Raw genomic sequence first — 21482 nt, 5'->3', positions numbered from 1 at the left:
AAGTTTAAATATTTAGCCAATCTTTTAATGGGGTGGTTGTTTCTTTGAAGATTTGTTTTGGAGAGATTCAATTTTTTTAGCTGTAGATACATTTGAGATATGAGACCCTTGTCTGTTGTATGGCTAGTGAAGATCTTCTCCCACTCTGTGGGCTTTCTATTTAACTTGCTAGCTATATCCTTTGCCATACAGAAGCTCTGCAGTTTAATGCAGTCCCATTTGTCCAAACTTTACTTTGTTGTGTTTCTGGGTCGTAAGTTGTGACCTGTGAGTAACTTCATACTTAAAATAACTTCAATTGGTTTAAATTCTTGTTTGGCATGGTAATTGTAAGGTTCGCTGAAAAGGAAAGGAAACCCACCACTAGCAGAAAAGTTTACTGGGCAGAGAGCAAACTGCAGAAGATGGAGGAGCGTGAAGATTGAGACAAATTAGAAAGAGAAAGAGGAAGAGAGAAAGGAAATTGGTGTCAGACAGATTACATAGCGAAAGGCAGGAGGCAGTGACCTCAGAGCCTGGGGTCCTTTGCTGACTCACAGTCACCTAATTACTGGTGAGTGGCAGGTGAAGAGGAAGCAGGGTGGGGCTGTTCTCCAGGGCAGACCTAACAGTAATAACAAAGCTAATTTTCCATTAAGAAAAAAAGAAAATACTTCGATTAGCATGCTTTGACAGTAAGAACAAAGATGTCCTAACATTTGGCTCCTATTGCATTGAGACTGCATTTATTTGTAATGAGAAACAAACTTTCCCATTGGCTGTGCAGCATAATCTCTTTAGAAAAAAAAAAAAAAGCACATAACAGTCATAAGTCAGGCGCTGGTGGCTACTGCCGGAAATCCTAGTGATACTGGAGAGGCTGAGATCTGGGGATTGTAGTTCGCAGCCAGCCCGGCAAGAAAGTCTATGAGACTCTCTCATCTCCAATTAAACACCTATGCCCAAAACAACAACAAAAACCCACCTAGGTTAGGCTAATTTGAGTAGGGGGCTGACACCAAACGACTTTACCCTCCAGACAGTCCCGAGGCCCACGGTCCCAGGCTCCCCAGCCCCCTTCCCCTGAAGGAAAGAGCACCTCCTCCCCTCCCCTCCCCTCCCCCCGCTCCACTCCCCGGCCCCCGCCCCCACCCCCCACCCCCGCCCCGCAGCTTGCAGAGGGGCGACGCGCAGGGGTCTGCTGGACCTGGCTAATGCCTCTGTGCAACTTGCTATGAAGCTCTCCAGTGCAGACGCTGCTCCGTGCATGAAGGAAGCCGCGGCTCGGTCTGGGAGAACTTCTGCCCGCTGACAGCCTGGAAGTGATGGCTGGCCGCCAGCATGGAAGGGGCGGTGGTTAGAGCTAGACAGTCATCAGCGTCTACACAGATCCGCTGAATCAGCTGAGCTCACCACCCTGGAGGCAACAGGACCGCGAGGGGAACCTAACCCCTCTCCGAGTTCCCACCGGGGAGACCCGGCGAGGCGCAGACCGCTCGGGCAGCCCGGGCTCGCAGGCTGCGCGGGAAAGGCCGGAAGTGCCCGCGGAAGAGGCGGGGCTTTCCCGTGACGTCACGGGACGCCAGGGTCGGCGCGTGGCGCGCTGTTCGGAGAGCGGAGCGCGCGCGGGAGGATGGAGGCCGCGGCCTCAGCTCTGGAAGCCTTGGTGGCGGATCTGTTCGAGGTGGAGGCTTTCAAGTTTGGGAGCTTCGTGCTGAAGAGCGGGCTCTCCTCTCCCGTCTACATCGACCTGCGCGGCATCGTGTCCCGACCGCGCCTTCTCCGTCAGGTAACCCGCCGGGAGGGACGGAGCGACCGCGCCCGGACACGGGGGGCGGCGGGGCGGGGCCGGGCCCGAGGGCGGCACCCCGCGGGCCCTCGGCACCCGCGGCCGCGCGGACCTCCCCGCCGGAGCCGGCTCGCATGCCGGGGCGCCTGGGGACCCAGCTGGAGCGGTTCTCCGGAGCCCGCCGCGACACGTGTCTTGAGAGCCTCGGGAAGCCCTGCGACCGAGAAGCCCTCGAGGGAGTCCTTGGCATTTAGCCCTCACCCCGAAAGTAACCCTTGAGAAGAGAGGAAAGGGTGAGCGGAGAATTTAGGAGCTGGTGGCTTATTCTGGAAAAATCTTGTTTGGAAAGCGCATGTTATCCTAGCTACTCAGGAGGCAGGAAAATCACCTCAGGCAGGAAAGGCCTCGAGACCCTTTATCTCCGAGGAACGCCCCAAAAGGCACTTGAGCCGTGGCCTCAGTAGGACAGTTCTAGCCTTCAAAAAAAAAAAAATTAAGGGGAGACGCCCAGGCTCTAAGTTCAAGCCCTAAGACCAGCACAAAAAGGGGAGCGGGGTAGTAGTTTGTATTGTATGGCCCGAAACAAGAACTAAGGCCCGGTGGGGTGGACACAGCCTGGGTGGCAAGTGTTTAGTCCACGTTTGAGGGGTGAACCTGGGACTTCTTAGTGGTTTCTCCATATAGGAATCACCTGGGAATGAATTTCCCATCAGCTTCTGTAGTTCTGAGGTCGGGTCTTTGAGGAGAAAGCCACGGCTCCACCTCTGGCCTTTGGCTGGTTAAGTGGAGATAAGACTCAGGGACTTTACTGCTGGGCTCCTGTTGAACTTCTGCCCTCAGATCTCTGGTTCTGGCCACTGATAGCCTGTAGCATGATGGATTTTTGAATTCAGTCAGTCATGTGTCTAGTGGCTACCATATTAGGTGGCATTAATACAGAATAGTTCCATCATCACAAAAAGTTCTATCAAGAAGACATGTAGCCAAACATAATGGTACAACACCCGAAATCCCAGTAAGGCAGAAAGTACAATGCCTTGTAAATTCCCCACAGTTTAGAGTTTACTGGGCACACCTATATGTTTAGTTATTGTAAAAATGACTGAAGATTGAAGTGGTTTTAACTTGTGAACTTTCTTACCATCTAGAATCTTGCTAAGATATAATTTCCTGCTAGGGTGTGTCATCACCGTAGAGAAAGTGAGGCACATATGGGGACATTTTCCTAAGGAAGAGTTGGTTTAAGAAGTCATCAGTTTGGAGCCGGGAGTTTGGCCTAGTGGTAGATTGCTTGCCTAGCATGCATAAAAACCGGGGTTCGATTCCTCTGTCCCACATACATAGAAAAAAGCCAGAAGTGGTGCTGTGGCTCAAGTGGTGGAGCTCTAGCCTTGAGAAAGTCCAAGGACAGTCCTGAGCCCAAGCCCAGGACTGGCAAAAAAAAAAAAAAAAGTCATCAGTTGATAGAAAGTTAACTTTTTTTGGTGCTAGATCATGGTGTGTATGTGCAACTTTTGGTAGTTAATTGGGGAGAAGAAAGATCTGAGTATAGGGCTGGGAGTTTGGCCTAGTGGTAGAGTGCTTGCCTAGCATGCACGAAGACCCGGGTTCAATTCCTTGGTACCATACACTTAGACAAAGCCAGAAGTGGTACTGAGGCTCAAGTGGTAGAGCTCTAGCCTTGAGAAAGTCCAAGGACAGTGCTCAGGCCCTGAGCTTAAGCCCAGGATTGGCAAAAAAAAAAAAAAAAAAAAAAAAAAAACAAGAAAGATCTGAGTATAATAAAGCTTTTCACGTCTGTTGATTTATGTACAGATTCTCAGTATTTACATTCCCAAAAGCAGTAGAGTTTATTCCAACTTTGACCTTCCTAGAAATAATACTTGAGTACATTAATTGTAAGGGGAAGACATTTATGTCACTAAGTAATGCATTTCCAAAATAATGTTCTCATGCTTTCATTAAAATTTATAAATTTTAATCTATGCTCAGAGCAATGATAATGCAAAAGACTTAAGAGTTGGAGGCATGATGATGATTTACAGTTTTAAATGTGGATATACATTTCAGTTTATATACATAAAAAGAAGCATGGTAAAGGAATCTTTTCAAAGAAATTTATATTATACTGGGATAAAATTCTGTGGAAATAGTTGAAATAACATGAAAAGTTTCCAAATTTCATAATTATATGCATATGTGTCTTTTGCTGGGGATTAAACCCAAAGCCTTGAGTACTCTTAAAGCACACTTTCCACTATGCTAGATTTAGTCCTGTTCCACACCCTCCACACCCTCCCACCCCCATGGAGATTTAGGTAGCAAATCAAATCACTTAAACAGCATGTTCCAAAATGTATCCCCTGAAACAAGTGATAAACAGTTTGAGGGTGTATCTATTTTTAGTATGATAAATAGTTACAAATTAAAAATATTCACAGACCCTTAAATATTTAGAAGTACAGATGCAAAAATCATTTTAAAAGACCTCTAAAATGCTGGGTTCTGGTGGCTCATACCTGTAATCCTTAGGAGACAGTTCTGAGACCCTTATGAGGATTGTGGTTTGAAGCCCACTAGGAAAATCCATGAGACTTACCTGCAGTTAACCACCAGGAAGTCAGAAGTAGAACTGTGGTTCAAGGGGTAGAGTGGTGCTAGCCTTGAGAATAAAAGCTAAGGGGCAGTGCCCAGGACACACACACATTCCTCTCCCCCCCTCTTTCACATACACACACATACACACACAAAGCCAAAGACTTCTAGTTTAGAAATAACTATGAACAATTTTTTAGTGAGTGCAGGCTGGAAGTACGGCTTATTTTTGTGGAAAGTATATATTTCACACAATAGGCTCTATTTATAACACTTAATTGAAAGACTTCCTCAAGAAACTTCAGCCACGTGGCATAAATACTAAAAGTATAACATTACTGAGGAAGTCTGGGGGCTATTAATCTTTGGATAAATTCCATGACCTTCCTTAATCCCCTTAGAAACTGAGTCTGGCTGAGTAGGTTCTTTTTTCCATGTAAACTAAGCGTGATTTCACTATAGTAATGTGCCCAAATGGTTTTGAATACTTTCCCTTATATGTCTCCAGAGAACCAACTGCTTGGCTAATCTTGAGTAACCCATCTGTAGCCATGTGAATTTACATATATAAATTCCCTGAACTGTAATAAAAGGTGTTTCTCTTCCATCAGTGGGTTTGTGAGTCTTCTCTACGAAGTTATCTATCTTTAATGTTGTTAAATAATTTTTGTCATTTAAAATAATAGAAAATGTATGTATTCATTTGCTTACAGGTTGCAGATATTTTATTCCAAACTGCCCAAAATGCAGGGATCAATTTTGACACAGTATGTGGAGTTCCTTACACTGCATTGCCACTGGCTACAGTTATCTGTTCAACCAATCAAATTCCAATGCTCATTAGAAGGAAAGAAACAAAGGATTATGGTAAGATAAAAGTAGCTCTGCATGGGGGAGGGGGGTCAGAATGGAAAAAACTAGGAGGAAAATGAGGGAGAGGGTGGCACTATTCAGAAAGAAATCTTCTCTACTAGATTTATGTAACTTTAACTCCTCTGTACATCACCTTTCAATTTTTCTTTTTAAGTAGCATAATTTTTTTGTTGTTATTGGTTGTGGAGCTTGACCTCAGCCTAGGTGTTGTCCCTGAGCTCTTCAGCTCAAGAAAGTAGCATAAACTTTTAAGTTAATATGTAACTGAAATATCCTGGAGTGGAGTAGTCCACAGAGGCATGGTTAAAGATGACAAAGAGTTTATTGGCTGGTCGGTGGCTGTCCTGTCCTGTCCTGGACTCCCAAGGAAGTCTTGGAAACCTTTGAGGTTCTTCAGAAGGAGAACAGAGAGCAGCCTCCACCTCTAGTAGGACAGGGTTTATAATGGCAAAAATCACGTGCAGGTATCAAGGTCAAAAGCAAAATTTGCAGTTAGCCTTATAAGCAATTTTCTTGAACAATGTATGAAGTCACATGCTGGAGCTATTAGGGGCGGGGACACTTCTGCAGCTGTGACTGGACATGAGAGATAACACATGGAAGGGGGTGGCCACTGGAGGCTACAGGTACTTGCATTTTCAGTACTGGGGGTGGGGTAACACAGGCTACATCTAATTTGGGGAAAGGGCTGAAATTCTAAGGTTTTTTTAAAAACTTTATCTAAAACTGGGTTCTTAGGTATCCTGTTAGAATTTTTTCCTGTACTATTATTTTCCTAGTGTTTGAATATTCTTCCTGAGTCCTTTAAATTATTACATCTGAGTTAAATCACCTTCCTTGAAATGTTTTGTATTGATTAGGCAATTCAAACATCAACTTGTGTATTGATATTTTCTGTTCAGCACAATGTCTTAGGAGCATATGCTTTGCCTTTTTTTCCCCCTCAAGACTAATACTCTACCACTTGAGCCAGAACTCGACTGTTGGCTCTGGAGATAAGAGTCTCATAGACGGGGCCGGGAGTTTGGCCTAGTGGTTAAAGTGCTTGCCTAGCATGCATGAAGACCCTGGTTTGATTCCTCGGTACCACATACTTAGAAAAAAGCCAGAAGTGGTGCTGAGGCTCAAGGGGTAGAGCTCTAGCCTTGAAAAAGTCCAAGGACAGTGCTCAGGCCCTGAGCTCAAGCCCAGGACTGGCAAAAAAAAAAAAAAAAAAGAGTCTCATAGACTTTCCTGCCTATCTTCAGATCTTAGCCTCTGAGGTAGCTAGAATTATAGACTTGAGCTACTGGTGCCCAGCAGGTTTGCTGATTTTTTAAGGAAAAGAAAGGAGTTGAGGGAAATTGAAAAGGCCAAGGGTGATTCAAGAAATGGCTAAAATACCCAACTATTTAAAACAAGATTAATTAGTGGAAAATATAAAGTTGAGTCTTTAAAGAATGATTCAAATCACCTTCCTTTCCATTACCTTCCAGGCCTGAAATGTTGTATATTGATTAGGCATTGTGTATTGATCTTGTTTCTTTATGAAGCCTACAGCCTGAATTGACAGTTTGTAGATTATATGAAAATAGTGGGGCCTGAGGATAGAATAGTACATTTAGTCACATAAAGTTATAGTGGGTCTAAAAAGTTTGAAAAATAGTTTCCATTTGAATTTCTTTTCAAAAAATAAATTGTGCAGCTGTCTTAGTGATGAACTTGTAATAGTTGATAGAAAAAGGAATTTAGTTGATAATTTAGGATATTGTGCTTCAAAAAATAACCATATTTGAGGGCCAGGAGTGTGGAAAAGTGCATGCACAAAGCCCTGCGTTCAATTCCTCAGCACCATATACACAGAAAAAGCTGGAAGTGGTGTTGTGGCTCAAGTGGTAGAACTTTAGCCTTGAGAAAGCTCAAGGACAGTGCTCAGGCCCTGAGGTTAAGCCCCAGGACTGGCAAAGAAAAAAAAATTCCATATTTGATCTTACACACTAATACGTATTTACATTGCAAAACAAATGGCTAGACATGCTATAACTATTTCATATATATATATATATATATATATATAGTAGAAAATTGGGGATACAGACAGTGAACAAAACAGTTATTGTGGCACATTAGAGAATGATCCATGAACAAAATAGCTCTTAAGTGCATTGTCAGCATGTAAGACTTAGAGCATCTCATTCTTTATTATGTATAAAGTGTATTCACTGTCTATCTTGAATTGGCTGAAATGTGTGTGCATAAATTGTAATTAGATTTTTTCTATTCTAGGTACTAAGCGTCTTGTAGAGGGAACAATTAATCCAGGAGAAACATGTCTAATTATTGAAGATGTTGTTACCAGTGGCTCTAGTGTCTTGGAAACCTTTGAGGTTCTTCAGAAGGAGGGCCTGAAGGTCACTGATGCCATGGTGCTGTTAGACAGAGAGCAGGGGGGCAAGGACAAGTTGGAAGCACATGGGATCCGACTCCATCCAGTGTGTACACTGTCCAGAATGCTGGAGATTCTTGAACAGCAGAAAAAAATTGATTCTGAGATGGTTGGGAGAGTAAAGAGATTCATTCAGGAGAATGTTTTCGTGGCAGCTAACCATAATGGCATTCTCCCTTCTGTGAAGGAAGCACCCAAAGAACTCAGCTTTGGTGCGCGGGCAGAACTGCCCCGGACCCACCCTGTTGCATCAAAGCTTCTGCAGCTTATGGGAAAGAAAGAGACCAATCTGTGTCTGTCTGCTGATGTCTCAGAGGCCACTGAGCTATTGAAGCTAGCAGATAACTTAGGACCCAGCATCTGCATGCTCAAAACTCATGTAGATATTCTGAATGATTTTACTCTGGATGTGATGAAGGAGTTGACAGCTCTGGCAAGGCGTCATGAATTCTTAATATTTGAAGACCGGAAATTTGCAGATATAGGAAACACAGTAAAAAAACAATATGAAGGTAAGGGTAATTTTGAGAAATCTTCCCAAATCAGAGATCCACTCTAAACTGGCAAAAGGGGAAAAAGTCAATGTATTGGCAAACATAACTGGAAGTACAACAATAGAGCAGGCTGTTAAGCGAGGATGTCTTATGAAATTCTCTCCCCCTCTCTCAGTTCTGTGCTCAGGAAGGCAAACCCCATGTGCTCACTACAAACCATTATGCTGTACTGTGTTGAATCCCTTCATTAGCTCACCTAGGGATGTGTCTGTTCCTATAAAGTGGTGAGCTCCATGCATCATGTATTGAGAGCTCCGGAGGTGTTATTCCTAGAATATGGATATGCAGATACCACAAGGATGGATGAGATAGCGATGGGGAGGCAGAGTGATTAGATGTTGGCCCAAAATACAAGAAACAGTGAAAAGGCAGGGTATAATGATTGGATTTGTTTTTAACAGGAAAAGGATCAGTGAAGCCATTTTTATCTCAGAAGTTTTTAAATAGCAAATAGGAACTCAAAATAGTGTAGGAACTCAAAGTAGTGTATTTATTAGAAAAACATGCTTAGTTCTGTGCAAATGTCTCCTGTTTCTATGAATACGTGATCATAGCTGGGCACTGGTGGCTCATGCCTATAATCCTTGCTACCCAGGAGACTGAACCCTGAGGATCATGGCCAGAGGCCAGTCCTCAGGATTAGCACTCCTCCAAAAAAAGATGAGAACATACCATATGTAGCTAACTTGTTTTGTTTTACTTAACCTGAGAGTAGATGTTTTACCATATTGTCTCTTAGCATAGGTGTCTTTAAGGTAAATTTTTCTTACAGAAACATATGCATGTTCCCAAGTTCCTAAGCAGTTGCTTTCTACTAGAAATGTCTGTGTGGGACTAGCTTCATGTGCAGATGCTCTGACACTGCTGTTCCCCTCAGCTTGATTATTGACTGTCATAAGAATTGTCAACCTTTTTCAGGTTTGCTTGTCTTCACCCCACCCTGTTTGTGTGTGCATGTTAGTACTAGGGCTTGAACTCAGGTTCTTGGCTCGCTCTCGGGGTTTTTGCTCAAGACGTGTTCTACCACTGCTTCTGACTTTTTGCTGGTTAGCAATGGTTTCACCTTTTTGCCCAGGGTAGCTTTGAACATTGGCCTTCAGGTCTCAGCCTGGTTACAGTCATGAGTCATCTGCACCCAGATTTGCATGTTTGTTTTAATCATTACTGCCCAGTGCCGGTGGCTCACTCCTATAGTCCTAGCTACTCAGAAGGCTGGGAATGGATTATGGTTTGAAGCTAGCCTCAGCAAGAAAGTCTATATGACTTTCATCTCCAATTGAGCCACAATGCCACTTTCCTTTCTCAGGTAGATGAGTGACAGAGTGCTGCCCTTGAACATGAAAGCTCAGGGACGGTCCCTCGGCCCTAAGTTTAAGTCCCAGGACCAGTGAAAATAAAAAAAAAATGATTACCACCAGTTTTTATTGTCAGGGTGATGTACAGTGGGGCTTCAGTTACATAGGTAAGATAATGAGTACATTTCTTGTCGAACACTGTTACCCCCTCCCATGTTTTGTTCCCCACCCACCACCAGTTCTCATTTGAAATTAGAATAGTTCAGAACAGCTACTTAGAGAACATTGAGAGATGTTGGGAGATCCTTGCTCTGAAAAGCCGTCATCTTCAAGAGGAGTTTCGTTGTCTTTGATTTAGTACATATCTGTCTTCATTGGAGACCACTTCTAGTTGTATGAGCTTTAGCAGTGTTTCCAAGCTTCATCCTGCAAAAATAAATCAGACCTGTCACTATTCCTGACTAGGTACAGAACTCCTAAATTTCTTTTCCCTGCTCTCTGGCCAAGCTACCAGATAGATAATCACTGGAGTTTTTTAAATGTATATCAATATGTTGGCAAAACTAAAGAGGTTTTTGTTTGAAAATTGGCAAGTATCTTTTTCCTCCCTTCTTAGGTGGCATCTTTAAAATAGCTTCCTGGGCAGACCTAGTGAATGCTCACGTGGTTCCAGGCTCGGGGGTTGTGAAAGGCCTGCAGGAAGTTGGCCTGCCTTTGCATCGAGGGTGTTTGCTCATTGCAGAAATGAGTTCTGCTGGCTCTCTGGCCACTGGGAACTACACTAAGGCAGCGGTGAGTGAGTCACAGAGGGTCTTGTGGGAGAGAAGGCAAGGGCTGTTGTGCTGCATGCTCCAAAGCAAGAAAATGTCTTCATCTGGAATCTGTGGGAAGCCGTGTCTCACCCTGCAGATAGCCTACTATCACAGTAACATAGCTAACAAATGTTGGATACAGTTCCTTGATAGCTCCTAATGGACACTGAAGGAATTTTGAGTTACACTCTAGGAGAAACACTAAGATAGTTAATAAGGTCTGTCCTTAGCTGTCTTGTGTGTGGCTATGTCATGGTGGTTGAATTCAGGGCCTGGGTGCTGCTCCTGTGCTCTTTTCCTCAAGGCTAGTGTTCTGCCACTGAGCTACAGCTCTATTTCTGGTTGTCTGGTGGTTGATTCGTGATAACAGTCTCAGACTTTCCTACCTGGCTGACTTCAAACTATAGTCCTCAGATCTCAGTAGCCCGAGTAAGTAGGAGCACCGGTGTGAGCCACCAGCACCCAGCTAGTTGTCTTCCTTATAAGATGCGCAGTTTGAGTGTCCTAGGTCTCACATTACCACAGTCTCGTGATAGAGAAGCTATCTTGGGAGATGCTAAGGGGTCAAACAACATGGTTTCCTCCAGTATTAAAAGTTCTTGTAATACATACATCTTCCCTGAGCCAGGCACCTCAAATTTTCTACTTAAAAGAGTAGCGTTCCATTCCTATAATCCTAGCTACTGGGAAGCTGAGATCTGAGGATCTTGGTTTGGAGCCTGGAAAGAAAAGTCAAACTCTTCAATAAAATACCTTTTTAAGAAGAAAAGAGGGGGCAAGGACAGAAGTGGAGCTGCTAGCCTTGAACAAAATAAGCTCAGGGACAGCACCCAGACCAGAGTTAAAGCCAGGACCAACACACACAAAGTGCCTTTTCACACTTTACTGGTATAAATAACTCATAAAGACTATGTGAGGTTAAGAATTTGCACAGCCATAGGGTGAGGTTCTAGCTCCTCTCCAAAATGCTCTATAGTACCTGATTTTGAACCTCACAAGCAAAGGGACTGAGGAGTCGTTGCTAATATTAATATTCTGGAGTGTGAGTCTAACTCCAGGGCAGGAAATAACTTGTGCACTAGTAATATCTGGTAGCCAGAGTAGAACAGTATAAGGGAAGAGCCAAAGCAGAAAGCCAAGTGGACTTGCTGTGCATGTGAGACAACAGTGCAAAAAATGAAGACAGTTCATAGCAGGGGTTGAAGAAGAGGGAAGGCAGAGACGAAAGAGTTCCTTAGATCTTGATAGTTGAGAATGAGTAATTACAGATGAATATTTAACAGCATGTTGATGTCCCGATGCATAAGTACAGGGATTTTGATGAACTCCAAGGGGAAGAGGGTGGAGGCCATCTTAGGGACCAATGAAGTGAACAGTTGTTTGGTCATTTATATCTAAGATGAAATAAAAGACATATGTGTAGCAAGTTATTATATCTACTTAATCAACATAATCTTTTTTTTATTGTAATTAGTAAAAGGGTTACATGATATTTGCCAGATAGAAGGTGCATTAATTCACATATATTGATACCCTTTCACATGTCTTGGTACCCGTTTCCCTCCCCCAAGATAATCTTTTAAGAAGTATTAACTTTTCTGATAATATGATATATTTTCTGTAGGTTGAAATGGCTGAAGAGCATTGGGAATTTGTGATTGGTTTTATTTCTGGTTCTCGAGTAAGTATGAGACCAGAATTTCTTCACTTGACTCCAGGAGTTCAGCTACAAGCAGGAGGTAAGTCTGCTTTTCAAAATTGCTTCTTTATGGGGCCAGGAGTTTGGCCTAGTGGTTAAAGTGCTTGCCTAGCGTGCACGAAGACCCAGGTTCGATTCCTCGGTACCACATATGTAGCAAAAAGCCAGAAGTGGTGCTGTGGCTCAAGAGGTAGAGCCCTAGCCTTGAGAAAATCCAGGGACAGTGCTCGGGCCCTGAGCCCAAGCCCAGGACTGGCCAAAAAAATTGCTTCTTTAACAGTTGTATTCTTTATGACCTGAGTAAAGTTGCTAAAGAAAGGAGTTCTTGGTCTAGAACAATTATGAATGAGCTCTTTAGCCCAGTGACACTGGTCTGTATTTGCAGAACAGTTTAATCCAATTTTAGGATTAAAATTAAGAGGTCCATGAAATAAGCCAGGCAGGGTAGCTCACGCTTAGCTACTCAGGAGGCTGAGATCTGAGGATCAAGGTTCAAAGCCAGCCTGGGCACAAAAGGACCTGAGACTTATCTCCAATTAACCTCTAGAAAACTGAAGTGGGGCTTGGCTCAAGGGTAGAGTGGTAGCCTTGGGCTGAACAGCTCAGGGACAGTGCCCAGCCTGAGTTCAAGCCCGGTGACCCACAAAAAAAGAAGAAGAAGAAGAAGAAAAAAAAAAGTCCTTAAAATATGCCACAACCTGGGGCCGGGAGTTTGGCCTAGTGGTTAAAGTGCTTGCCTAGCATGCATGAAGACCCAGGTTCGATTCCTCGGTACCACATATAGAAAAAAAAAGCCAGAAATGGTGCTGAGGCTCAAGTGGTAGAGCTCTAGCCTTGAGAAAGTCCAAGGACAGTGCTCAGGCCCTGAGCTCAAGCCCAGGACTGGCAAAAAAAAAAAAAAAAAAAAAATATGCCACAACCTATTCTTGATGTTAGTGTTTTCCAACTGGTATTCTGAATATGCTGCCAAAAGAAGGTATTGTGTGCTCCAGAGTTTGGAAACTTGTAGGCTAACAAAATTAAACCTTTCTTTGTGCAAATACGCACCATGAATCTCCACCATGGAGCACTTCAGTTCTGTCAAGTGTATTGGAACGTGAAACACTAAACAGTCTGAGAAATATAGTGGCTAAAAACAGTTCACTCAGTTAAGGGGTAGGGATACATAGAGAAACATTTGATTTAAATGTTGTAGGATGCTGATAATCAACTTGTTTTCAGTGAGGGAGGGTGCCCATCACACCATCACAATTACTTGTATGGACAACGTAAGAGGTTGAGTAGTAATTTTATCATTAGGGTTCTCATGACTATGACCCCTTAGTGGAATTTGTCAAGATATCCCCAAAGGGAGGCATGGACTGTATCTACCCATGGAATTGAGAGTTACTGCATTCTTTTTACAGCCTGCTTCCTAGTTAAAATTAGCCATATGTTCATATTCCTTTGTGCATATTGTTTACCACAGGGACCATTTCACTTTTCTGTACATGTGGAGGAGAACAATGTTCTGAGAAACAACTCATGTTGAAGGAATGGGCAGTATGCTGAACAGACAAATGGAAAGATTTGTGGTGGAGACTAGGAAGGTTGATCACATTTTTAACTGGAAGAACAAGCTAGTGAAAATTTAAATGATTAAAAACAGTAAGGTTACTGGTTGCTTCCAGTGTCCTTTCCCAGAGCAGGCCTTAGCAGAATGACCTGCTTACACAAGGCTTCCTAAGAGTTTACATGGGTAACTATAAATGTTCTATAATTACCTACATTGAAAAGCAGTTGGCTAGCATCTTTCTTTAGAGTGAAGATTCAGTGAATCTTAGACCCTGGAACTAGCAAGCAGGAACATTTTTAAAGCTGGAGGTGTGACAGGTTTGCAGGTATTTGTATTATGGGTTTTTTCTGTGTTTTGTTCTGCAGGGGATCATCTTGGCCAACAGTACAACAGTCCACAAGAAGTTATTGGTAAACGAGGTTCTGATGTCATCATAGTAGGCCGGGGAATACTTTCAGCTGCTAATCGCTTGGAAGCAGCTGAGATGTATCGAAAGGCTGCCTGGGAAGCTTATTTGAGTAGACTTGCTGATTGAGTGCATCAGCTACATTCTTAAAAATGCTCTGAACCTGGGACTGGGAGTTTGGCCTAGTGGTAGAGTGCTTGCCTAGCATGCACAAAGGCCCAGGTTCGATTCCTCGCTACCATATACATAGAAAAAAGCTGGAAGTGGTGTTGTAACTCAAATAGAAGAAGAGCTCTAGCCTTGAGAAAAAAGTCCAGTACAGTGCTCAGGCCCTGAGTTCAAGCCCCACAACTGGCAAAAAAAAAAAAAAATACACTGAACCTTACTGTCTTGAAATAGCCTTTCCTGCTGTGTGGATTCTTGTACAGTGTCTATGTGGAAGGGACTTGAGTTAAATCATGGACTGGAAAATACTGGCTTATCACTGTATTGAAACTATAACTATTGCTAGTCCTGGGCCTTGAACTCAGGGCCTGAGCCCTGTCCTTGGGCTTTCTCAAGGCTGGTGCTCTACTACTTGAGCCACTTCCGGATTTTTCTATGTATGTGGGATCAAGGAATCGAACCCAGGTCTTCATGTATGCTTAGGCAAGCACTCTACCACTAGGCCAAACTCTGGCCCAACAAGCTCCTTGTTGTTGTTGCTTAACAATTTTAGAAATAGAGTAAAATCAGTATAGCATGTGTTTATTCTAGTATGTTGCCCAAATGTCTATTAATTCACCTTAAATGTGACAGTTCATATATTCAGCTGTTGTTGGATCTAAGAACTGAGAGCTCTACCACTTGAGTCGCAGCCCCATTTCCAGCTTTTTCTATGTATGTGGTACCTAGGTCTTTGTGCATGCTAGGCAAGCACTCTACCACTAGGCCAAACTCCCAGCCCCCAAGAACTGTTCTTATCCTGACTACAGATGGGAAGGGAAGAATGACTGTCACCGAGCCTTTTGTTGGTTCACTTTGCAGCAGTCCTCAGCTCCCTCTTATTTGAATAAGCTGCTGCTGCTTTTCCTTAAGACACCAGCCTCCCGTTCTACCTGGGGATTGCGTCCAAATCCATGGCCTCCCACAATTTTCACATTTCCCCCTTGGTTCAGGCTGTCACAAAATTGTCACTGTGATCTTGGGATTCAGGTCTCCACCCATGACCCACATTTTAAGTTCTTTTTCCAGCCAAAGGTGCTTTAGCACTCAGCAGGTAGGTGCACATTAGAAGACTGGAGGACCCAGTATACTGGGAGAGACTTAAGTACCAGGAGATAGGACCAAGGTCCAGCCAGTCAAGTCCATCCCATTCAGGGTTCTATATAAGTACTGTAGCAACTGCAGACTTCTCCATTAAGTCATTATAGCAACCCATTACATCAATATTTTCCCATGATTTATCTCATGTTTACTCTATGAAGAGTAATGGAGGGGAGGGAGTTTGGCCTAGTGGTAGAGTGCTTGCCTAGCATGCACAAAGACCTGGGTTCGATTTCCCTGGTACCACATACGTAGAAAAAGCTAGAAGTCGTGCTGTGGCCCAAGTGGTAGAGCTCTGGTCTTGATAAAGCTCAAGCACAGTGCTCAGGCCCTAAGTTCAAGCCCCAGGACCGGCACACACACACACACACACAAAACTAATGGAGTACATAACTTCCAAAGATGGAAGCTTTTAAAAGCTAAGAAAGGCATGGTCTTAGTACATGAAGACCAAATTAAGGAATAAGGACAAGCGCTACAAGTGTCTGGTTACAGCATAAATGCATCAAGTCAGAGGGGAAGGCATAAATGTTAGAGACTTTGTTTCTGGGGAGCCGTCAGGTCAGCTCTGCCTTACTGTAAGAGTACAGCTCCAGGAGATGCATGGATGGCTGTGAGATTAGAGCAGTTCGATCTCAGATCAGTAAGATCCTGTTTTAGGTTGTCAGTGTGGAATGGCTGACTCCTATTGGAGACACAGATCACCTGGTGAAAATAATTCCTTGAAGCAACACTTTTAACACCTCATTGCGTTATATTGGTTTCACATAAGTCCCAGCTCAAGTAGTAGAGCACTAGCCAAAAAAGCCAAATCCCATACCACTACATAAACGCATGGCAATGGAGTCAGTAGCATTCAGTGAACAGTGCCAGAAGTCAGTTTAATAGCAGTGCAGTGGCTACTCTCCACCTTTGGGCCTTCCGTGCGGCTGAGCTTTTAAAGGTAAACCACACAGGTGGTCAAGAAGTTGAAGCATTTTTACCAAAAAAAAAAATTAGACAATTAGATAGCTAATCCTGACAGATGACTACATTCCCAACTTGTATATAATCAAATCTTTGATAGGTCAGAGCTGTAGTGACTGAAGGCTTCCACAAAATAAAGACTCAAGCCAATTGTCATTCTCCTGTCTTATTTTTCTCTGTCTCTGGTTGGGTTGGTGGGTGAAGTTTCTCATTTTCTATAACTTCTTCCGGGGCATTACCTTTCCCTAGCCAGAAACCTGTAGCCTTAGCCTACTTTTTTTTTTTCTAACTAATCATTGCTTTAACACTTTACACTTCAGCTTTTATTTTCATTTGAAGCCTTGAAGCACTAGACACAGTCCATTGCCTTGGGTCACCTATGTTAAAATAGGCGATTTTTTCCAGTCCAAATTTAACTCTTAGGGAACCTTTGAATTAAAATGGCAGTTTTTCCATAATGCAAGAATTACAAGCACTGTCACTGTACTAAGAATTCCAGACTATCATGTGCCTTTAAAAAATATTCAAGTACGGGGCCCGGGAGTTTGGCCTAGCGGTTAAAGTGCTTGACTATCATGCACAAAGACCCGGGTTCAATTCCTCGGTATCCCACATACACAACCAAACCGGAAAAGTGGCAGAGACAAGACTGCGACGGCCACAGAGAGCGATAGAAGCGAGCTGAGCTGAAGTGAACAGAGCCCAACCGAGTGGTGGCCGGAGCGAGCCGAGCCAGAGCCAGCGAGGCCGGAGCGAGCGGGGCCAGAGCGAGAAGGGGCCGGAGCGAGCAGAGCCAGGAGCAAGCGAGAGCTGGCCAGGCCGGAGTGAGCGGGGCCAGAGCAAGCCAGGGCCGTAGCGAGCGGGGCCAGGAGCGTGCGGGAGCGACCCAGGCCCGAGCGAGCGGGGCGGAAGCAAGCGGGGCCTGAGCTAGAAAGGGGGCCTAGCCGGGCCGGAGCGAGCGGGCCAGAAAGAGAAAGGGGCCAAAAAAAAAAAAAAAAATTCAATTACAAAATACTGAGAACAAATCACAAACAACCATCTTTTAAACCTTTTTTAATGTTTCCTAAAGGGAAATACCAATCATCTGCTTCAGATTTCCAGTGTCTGCAAGTGAAGAGTATGAAGTTCGTCCACTGGCCCATCTGAACTGTCTTCTTGCCAAGCGGTTTTAGATGGACAGAACAAACTAGGTTTCTGAGACTAATAGACCTTCCCACTTAAATTTCTGATACTTGAAAGATTGACCCTCATTTTCTCAGCTGCATACAGACACCAGACAAGCCACCAGTGCAAGTGCAGACTGCCTGACCCGGGCAAGCGATCTGTCCAAGAGGAGGTGTAAACATTCCATCATGGGCTCAGCTGAGAAGCCCTTCATGTCCTTTACCATCTTATTTAACCACAACTCCTGTTTCTAGCTTGGACAGTCCCTAAGCCTGAGAAGGCTGTGTCCTTTACTGCTCAGTTTCACTAAGTCCTTACCTGTGGAAGATCAAGTCCAGCCTGTCTCCTTCCTTTCATTTTCCTGACAATACTTGACCCCAGATTTTAGCCAAAGGAAATAAATCCTGAATTCCCTGATGCTTTTTCCCCCCTTAAGCTGGGATAACCTGATCACAGTGTAAACAGCTTTAGGTCTTAAAATAACAGATCTCACTTTGCCTTTTTCTTGGTCAGTCCTGGGGCTCGAACTCACCTGAGCACTGTCTTTGGGCTTTCTCAAGGCTAGAGCTCTCCCACTTGGGCCACAGCACTGCTGCTGGTTCTACATATGTGGTGCCAAGGAATCGAACCCAGGTCTTCTTTTAAGTGCTAAACCATGATTTTTGGAGCTTAAACTCACCCATTTACCTTTTGATTGTCAAGCCCGCTTGGTTCTTTCCTGGAGATTTAATGACATGAGCCACAAATGCTAGCCCATTGTCGGGTCCAACTACCTGTGGGAGACAAAACCTACAGCAGCTTAACATCTGGGTGGTCTTTTATGTTAGTTGGGTAAGCCCCCAATCAACCTAAGAAAGTGTCTACAAAAACAAGCAGATAACCTATATAGGTTATTTCCCTAGCTCTACCTCAGTGAAGTCTAATTCCCAGAATTCTCCAGGCAGAAGTATAGCTCTTACTCCTGGAACAGGTTGTCTTTTTATCTACTCACTAGCAGCTGAAACACCTAGAATACTATGCGAAAGATTTTTCAGGTGGGGAATAAAGTAGGTTTGTGACAAAAATGGGTAAAGTTGTTTTCCCATGTGGATGTTTTGATGTGCTTGTAGCACAAGTTGTTTTCTTAATGCACAAGAAATGAAAATTCTTTGGTCTTCCAATGTCTTCAAAGTATTTAGAAGCATTTGTTCTTCCACCTGTAGGTCCTCATGTAAGTGAGCAGGCATTTAGGGAGTTCTGAAAGAGAGGTCATGACTAAAACATCAGTAGGCTTTCCCTTTCTTTTGCTGCCAGCCTGGCTGTTTTGTCAGTAGCCCTGTTTCCCCTTTCCTCCAGGGAATCATTCCCTTTGTGGCCTGGGCAATGTATCATGGCCACTTTTGGGGGCAGCCAGACTGTCCAGCATTGTCAAGGTCCTTCCACCTTGTTTTCCTGCTGAGGTTAATCGGCCTCTCTGTATACTGCCTAATGGACATGGGCCATGGCAAAAGCATATCTGCTATTCTTTTGTCTACCTTTCAAGCTTTAGAGTAGTCAGTTCTGCTTTCTGGGCAGAGGTACCTCCACTTAGGGCCTGGAATTGGTTCTCCAGGGATCCAAGTCCTAAGCCAGCATCCCTTTAGCTATTCCCCTTTGCCTAGAGATGGAAAGTTGGAAAGGCTTTTGCAAATTAGGAAGGGCCAAGGCTGGTGCCAATATCAGCGCCTGCTTTCATGAGTCAAAGGCCTGTTGCTCCTTCCTAATTTAGGAGAGGATCTTCAGCTCTAGTTGAATCAGAGGCTTAACTACTTCAGCAAATCCTGGTTGAAGGAAGTATTAGAATGGCTTCAATTCTCCTTTTGGACAGGGTTTGCTATCCCTCCTTCAACTCATAGCCCAGGTAAGTAGACTGGTATGCAAGGTTGTGCTTTCTTAGCTGATACTTTGTAGCTCAGATACTCAAACTTTTTGAGCAAGACTCAGGCAGTCTCGCAAACTTTGCTTGAGGCTGCTAGTAGGAGGTCAACATTGCAAGTTACTTCTGGATGTTATATGAGAAAGGCTGCCAGGGCTTGACTGGTCTTGACTTGGGGCTTCAAAGAGTTGGAGAGTTCTTAAAACCTTGCAGAAGCCTTTCCAGGTTAGCTGGCCAGAGAAGCTACCTTCTGGGTCTGTCCATTCCAAGGTAAAGATGAGCTCACTGGCTTTTACCAAAGGCAGGCTTCACGCTGCTTTTTGGTCGCACTGGTTTCAGTCTCCTGGAAGGTGACTGGCACGCAGCTTTGACAACTGATGACTCCTATCCCACTCCTCGGAGATAAAGAGGACCAGTAAAAGCTGCTGTCAGTCATTCCAAGTGGCTTAATGAATAAAGCGAATAGACTCAAGGAGTTAAAGCCTGGGGTTTTTCAGAAAAAGGAGAGGGTAAGTCATCCTTGAGGTTCCTGTGCCCCTGAAGAACTGGAGGATCTGATTTGGGTGACCAGGCTCCCCGAAGACGATCCTGTGAACTGTGGAAAGAAGGGGTGGATTAAAGGAACCCTCATATGGCCAGTTTACATTCAACTCACGAGAGTCCAGAGATGGCCCAGTGAGCGCTAAGCTCTACTCCTGAAATCAGAAACATTCAAGCATTCCACCAGGGGCGAGAAGGGGGGACACTGATGCCCTTGACCCATGTTGTCTTGTTGGTAAATGGAAACAGCTATGCACAGAGACAACAAGTGACCACACAAACTTCAGATGGGGCTCAGCCCACCCAAAGTCAGCATTTACCTGTCCTGGTCGAGTTCTGGTTCAATTCGGGTTGAGAACATAAAACACTAACCAGTGTTTAACTGGTGCCAACCTATTTCAGTTGGAATACACCAGTCTGTTTCTTTTTTTTTTTTTTTTTTTTTTGCTAGTCCTGGGCTTGAGCTCAGGGCCTGAGCACTGTCCTTGGACTTTCTCAAGGCTAGGGCTCTACCACTTGAGCCTCAGCACCACTTCCGGCTTTTTTCTATATATGTGGTACCGAGGAATCGAACCCGGGTCTTCATGCATGCTAGGCAAGCACTTTAACCACTAGGCCAAACTCCCGGCCCCACACCAGTCTGTTTCAACCGGTGCCAACTAGGTTCTGTTGGTCCAACAGTGGGACAACGTCTCTTCACCACCTCAGATTGGGGCACACAGTCCTGTCCAGCTCACCCACAAACCTATCCAAGGCCAGCATACACTGGCCTGTTTGAGCCAGTGCACAAGTGCTTACCTCTGGAGAGTTTTAGACACATTCCTGCCTAACGTTGACCACAGGTAGTATCTGGTCCAGAAAAGCTGCCACCTTTCTCTGGGGCTGAGAGGAATGTCTCTCAGTGGCTACGCCCTTTGAAAGATCAGGCTCACACAAAATCAAGGCCTGAAGCAGGAGCTTACTGGGGCCTCCATGTGTTATGTCCCAGCCATTTGGGGATCCTTGAGCCCCCAGCAATACAGTCACCAGCCTCAGTGAATGGAGCTAGGAGTCAGCTTAATAGCGCAGCACTGAGTGGACACAGCAGTTAGATCTCGGGCCTGCTAGGACAAAGAAGTGTAAGCTGGAGGCCTAGCTAAATGGCTCTTACCTGCAGCAAGTCTTCTTCACAGGCGAGGCTTGTAGAGGCTTGTCCTGGTGCAGGTGCAGAGGGCCCCTCCTCCCAGGCTCTCCCAGGTGGAGCTGCCTTCTCAGGTACCTCCTTTCAGCAGCGTGTGCACCTTCACGGGGACCAGGAACCTCAGAACTGTAGGGCTCTGTCCTTCCTACAGAGGTGTGGACTCGGCTTCTCCAGATGGGGGCACTGTGCTGGTTTTGCAGCTCCTAAGTCCCTCAGGAAATGGGAGCAGGTGGAGAATCACCAGCCTCCCCTTGTTCTGCAGAGACAGCTTGTGTCCTGTGCCATCAGGGTGTCCTAAGCTGAAGTGTGGGTTGAGTGAAAAAGCCAAGCAAGAGCACAAGACAGCGAGTTTAAGTTCAAAAAACAAGTGAGGATTCAGAATTGTGTACCTTTATTTGTTTTTTGCCAGTCCTGTGCTTGAGCTCAGGGCCTGAGCACTGTCCCTGGACTT

General features: G+C 44.6%; 1 protein-coding gene across 1 annotated transcript; it reads left to right on the top strand.

Moving 5' to 3' along the window:
* The first annotated feature begins 1558 nt into the window (after positions 1 to 1558).
* On the top strand, positions 1559 to 14378 carry Umps (uridine monophosphate synthetase). Its single transcript, XM_090344973.1, has 6 exons — positions 1559 to 1768; positions 5077 to 5230; positions 7502 to 8173; positions 10127 to 10302; positions 11947 to 12061; positions 13942 to 14378. The coding sequence occupies exons 1-6, from the start codon at positions 1613 to 1615 to the stop codon at positions 14109 to 14111; spliced, it is 1443 nt and encodes a 480-aa protein (XP_090201099.1). The 5' UTR covers positions 1559 to 1612; the 3' UTR covers positions 14112 to 14378.
* Positions 14379 to 21482: the final 7104 nt, after the last annotated feature.

This window comes from Megascapheus bottae, chromosome 1, assembly GCF_031878675.1.
Source record: "Megascapheus bottae isolate mThoBot1 chromosome 1, mThoBot2.hap1, whole genome shotgun sequence".
NCBI lineage: Eukaryota > Metazoa > Chordata > Mammalia > Rodentia > Geomyidae > Megascapheus > Megascapheus bottae.
The sequence above is the reverse complement of the archived record's forward strand: the minus strand, read 5'-3'. Positions and strand labels throughout refer to the sequence as shown.

Bases quoted from the DNA above. Each gene is read 5' to 3' on its own strand.
- Umps (XM_090344973.1), top strand. From the start codon at position 1,613: ATGGAGGCCGCGGCCTCAGCTCTGGAAGCCTTGGTGGCGGATCTGTTC. The intron at 5,231-7,501 runs GTAAGATAAAAG...TTTCTATTCTAG, and splicing joins GAAAGAAACAAAGGATTATG to GTACTAAGCGTCTTGTAGAG. The intron at 10,303-11,946 runs GTGAGTGAGTCA...TATTTTCTGTAG, and splicing joins GGAACTACACTAAGGCAGCG to GTTGAAATGGCTGAAGAGCA.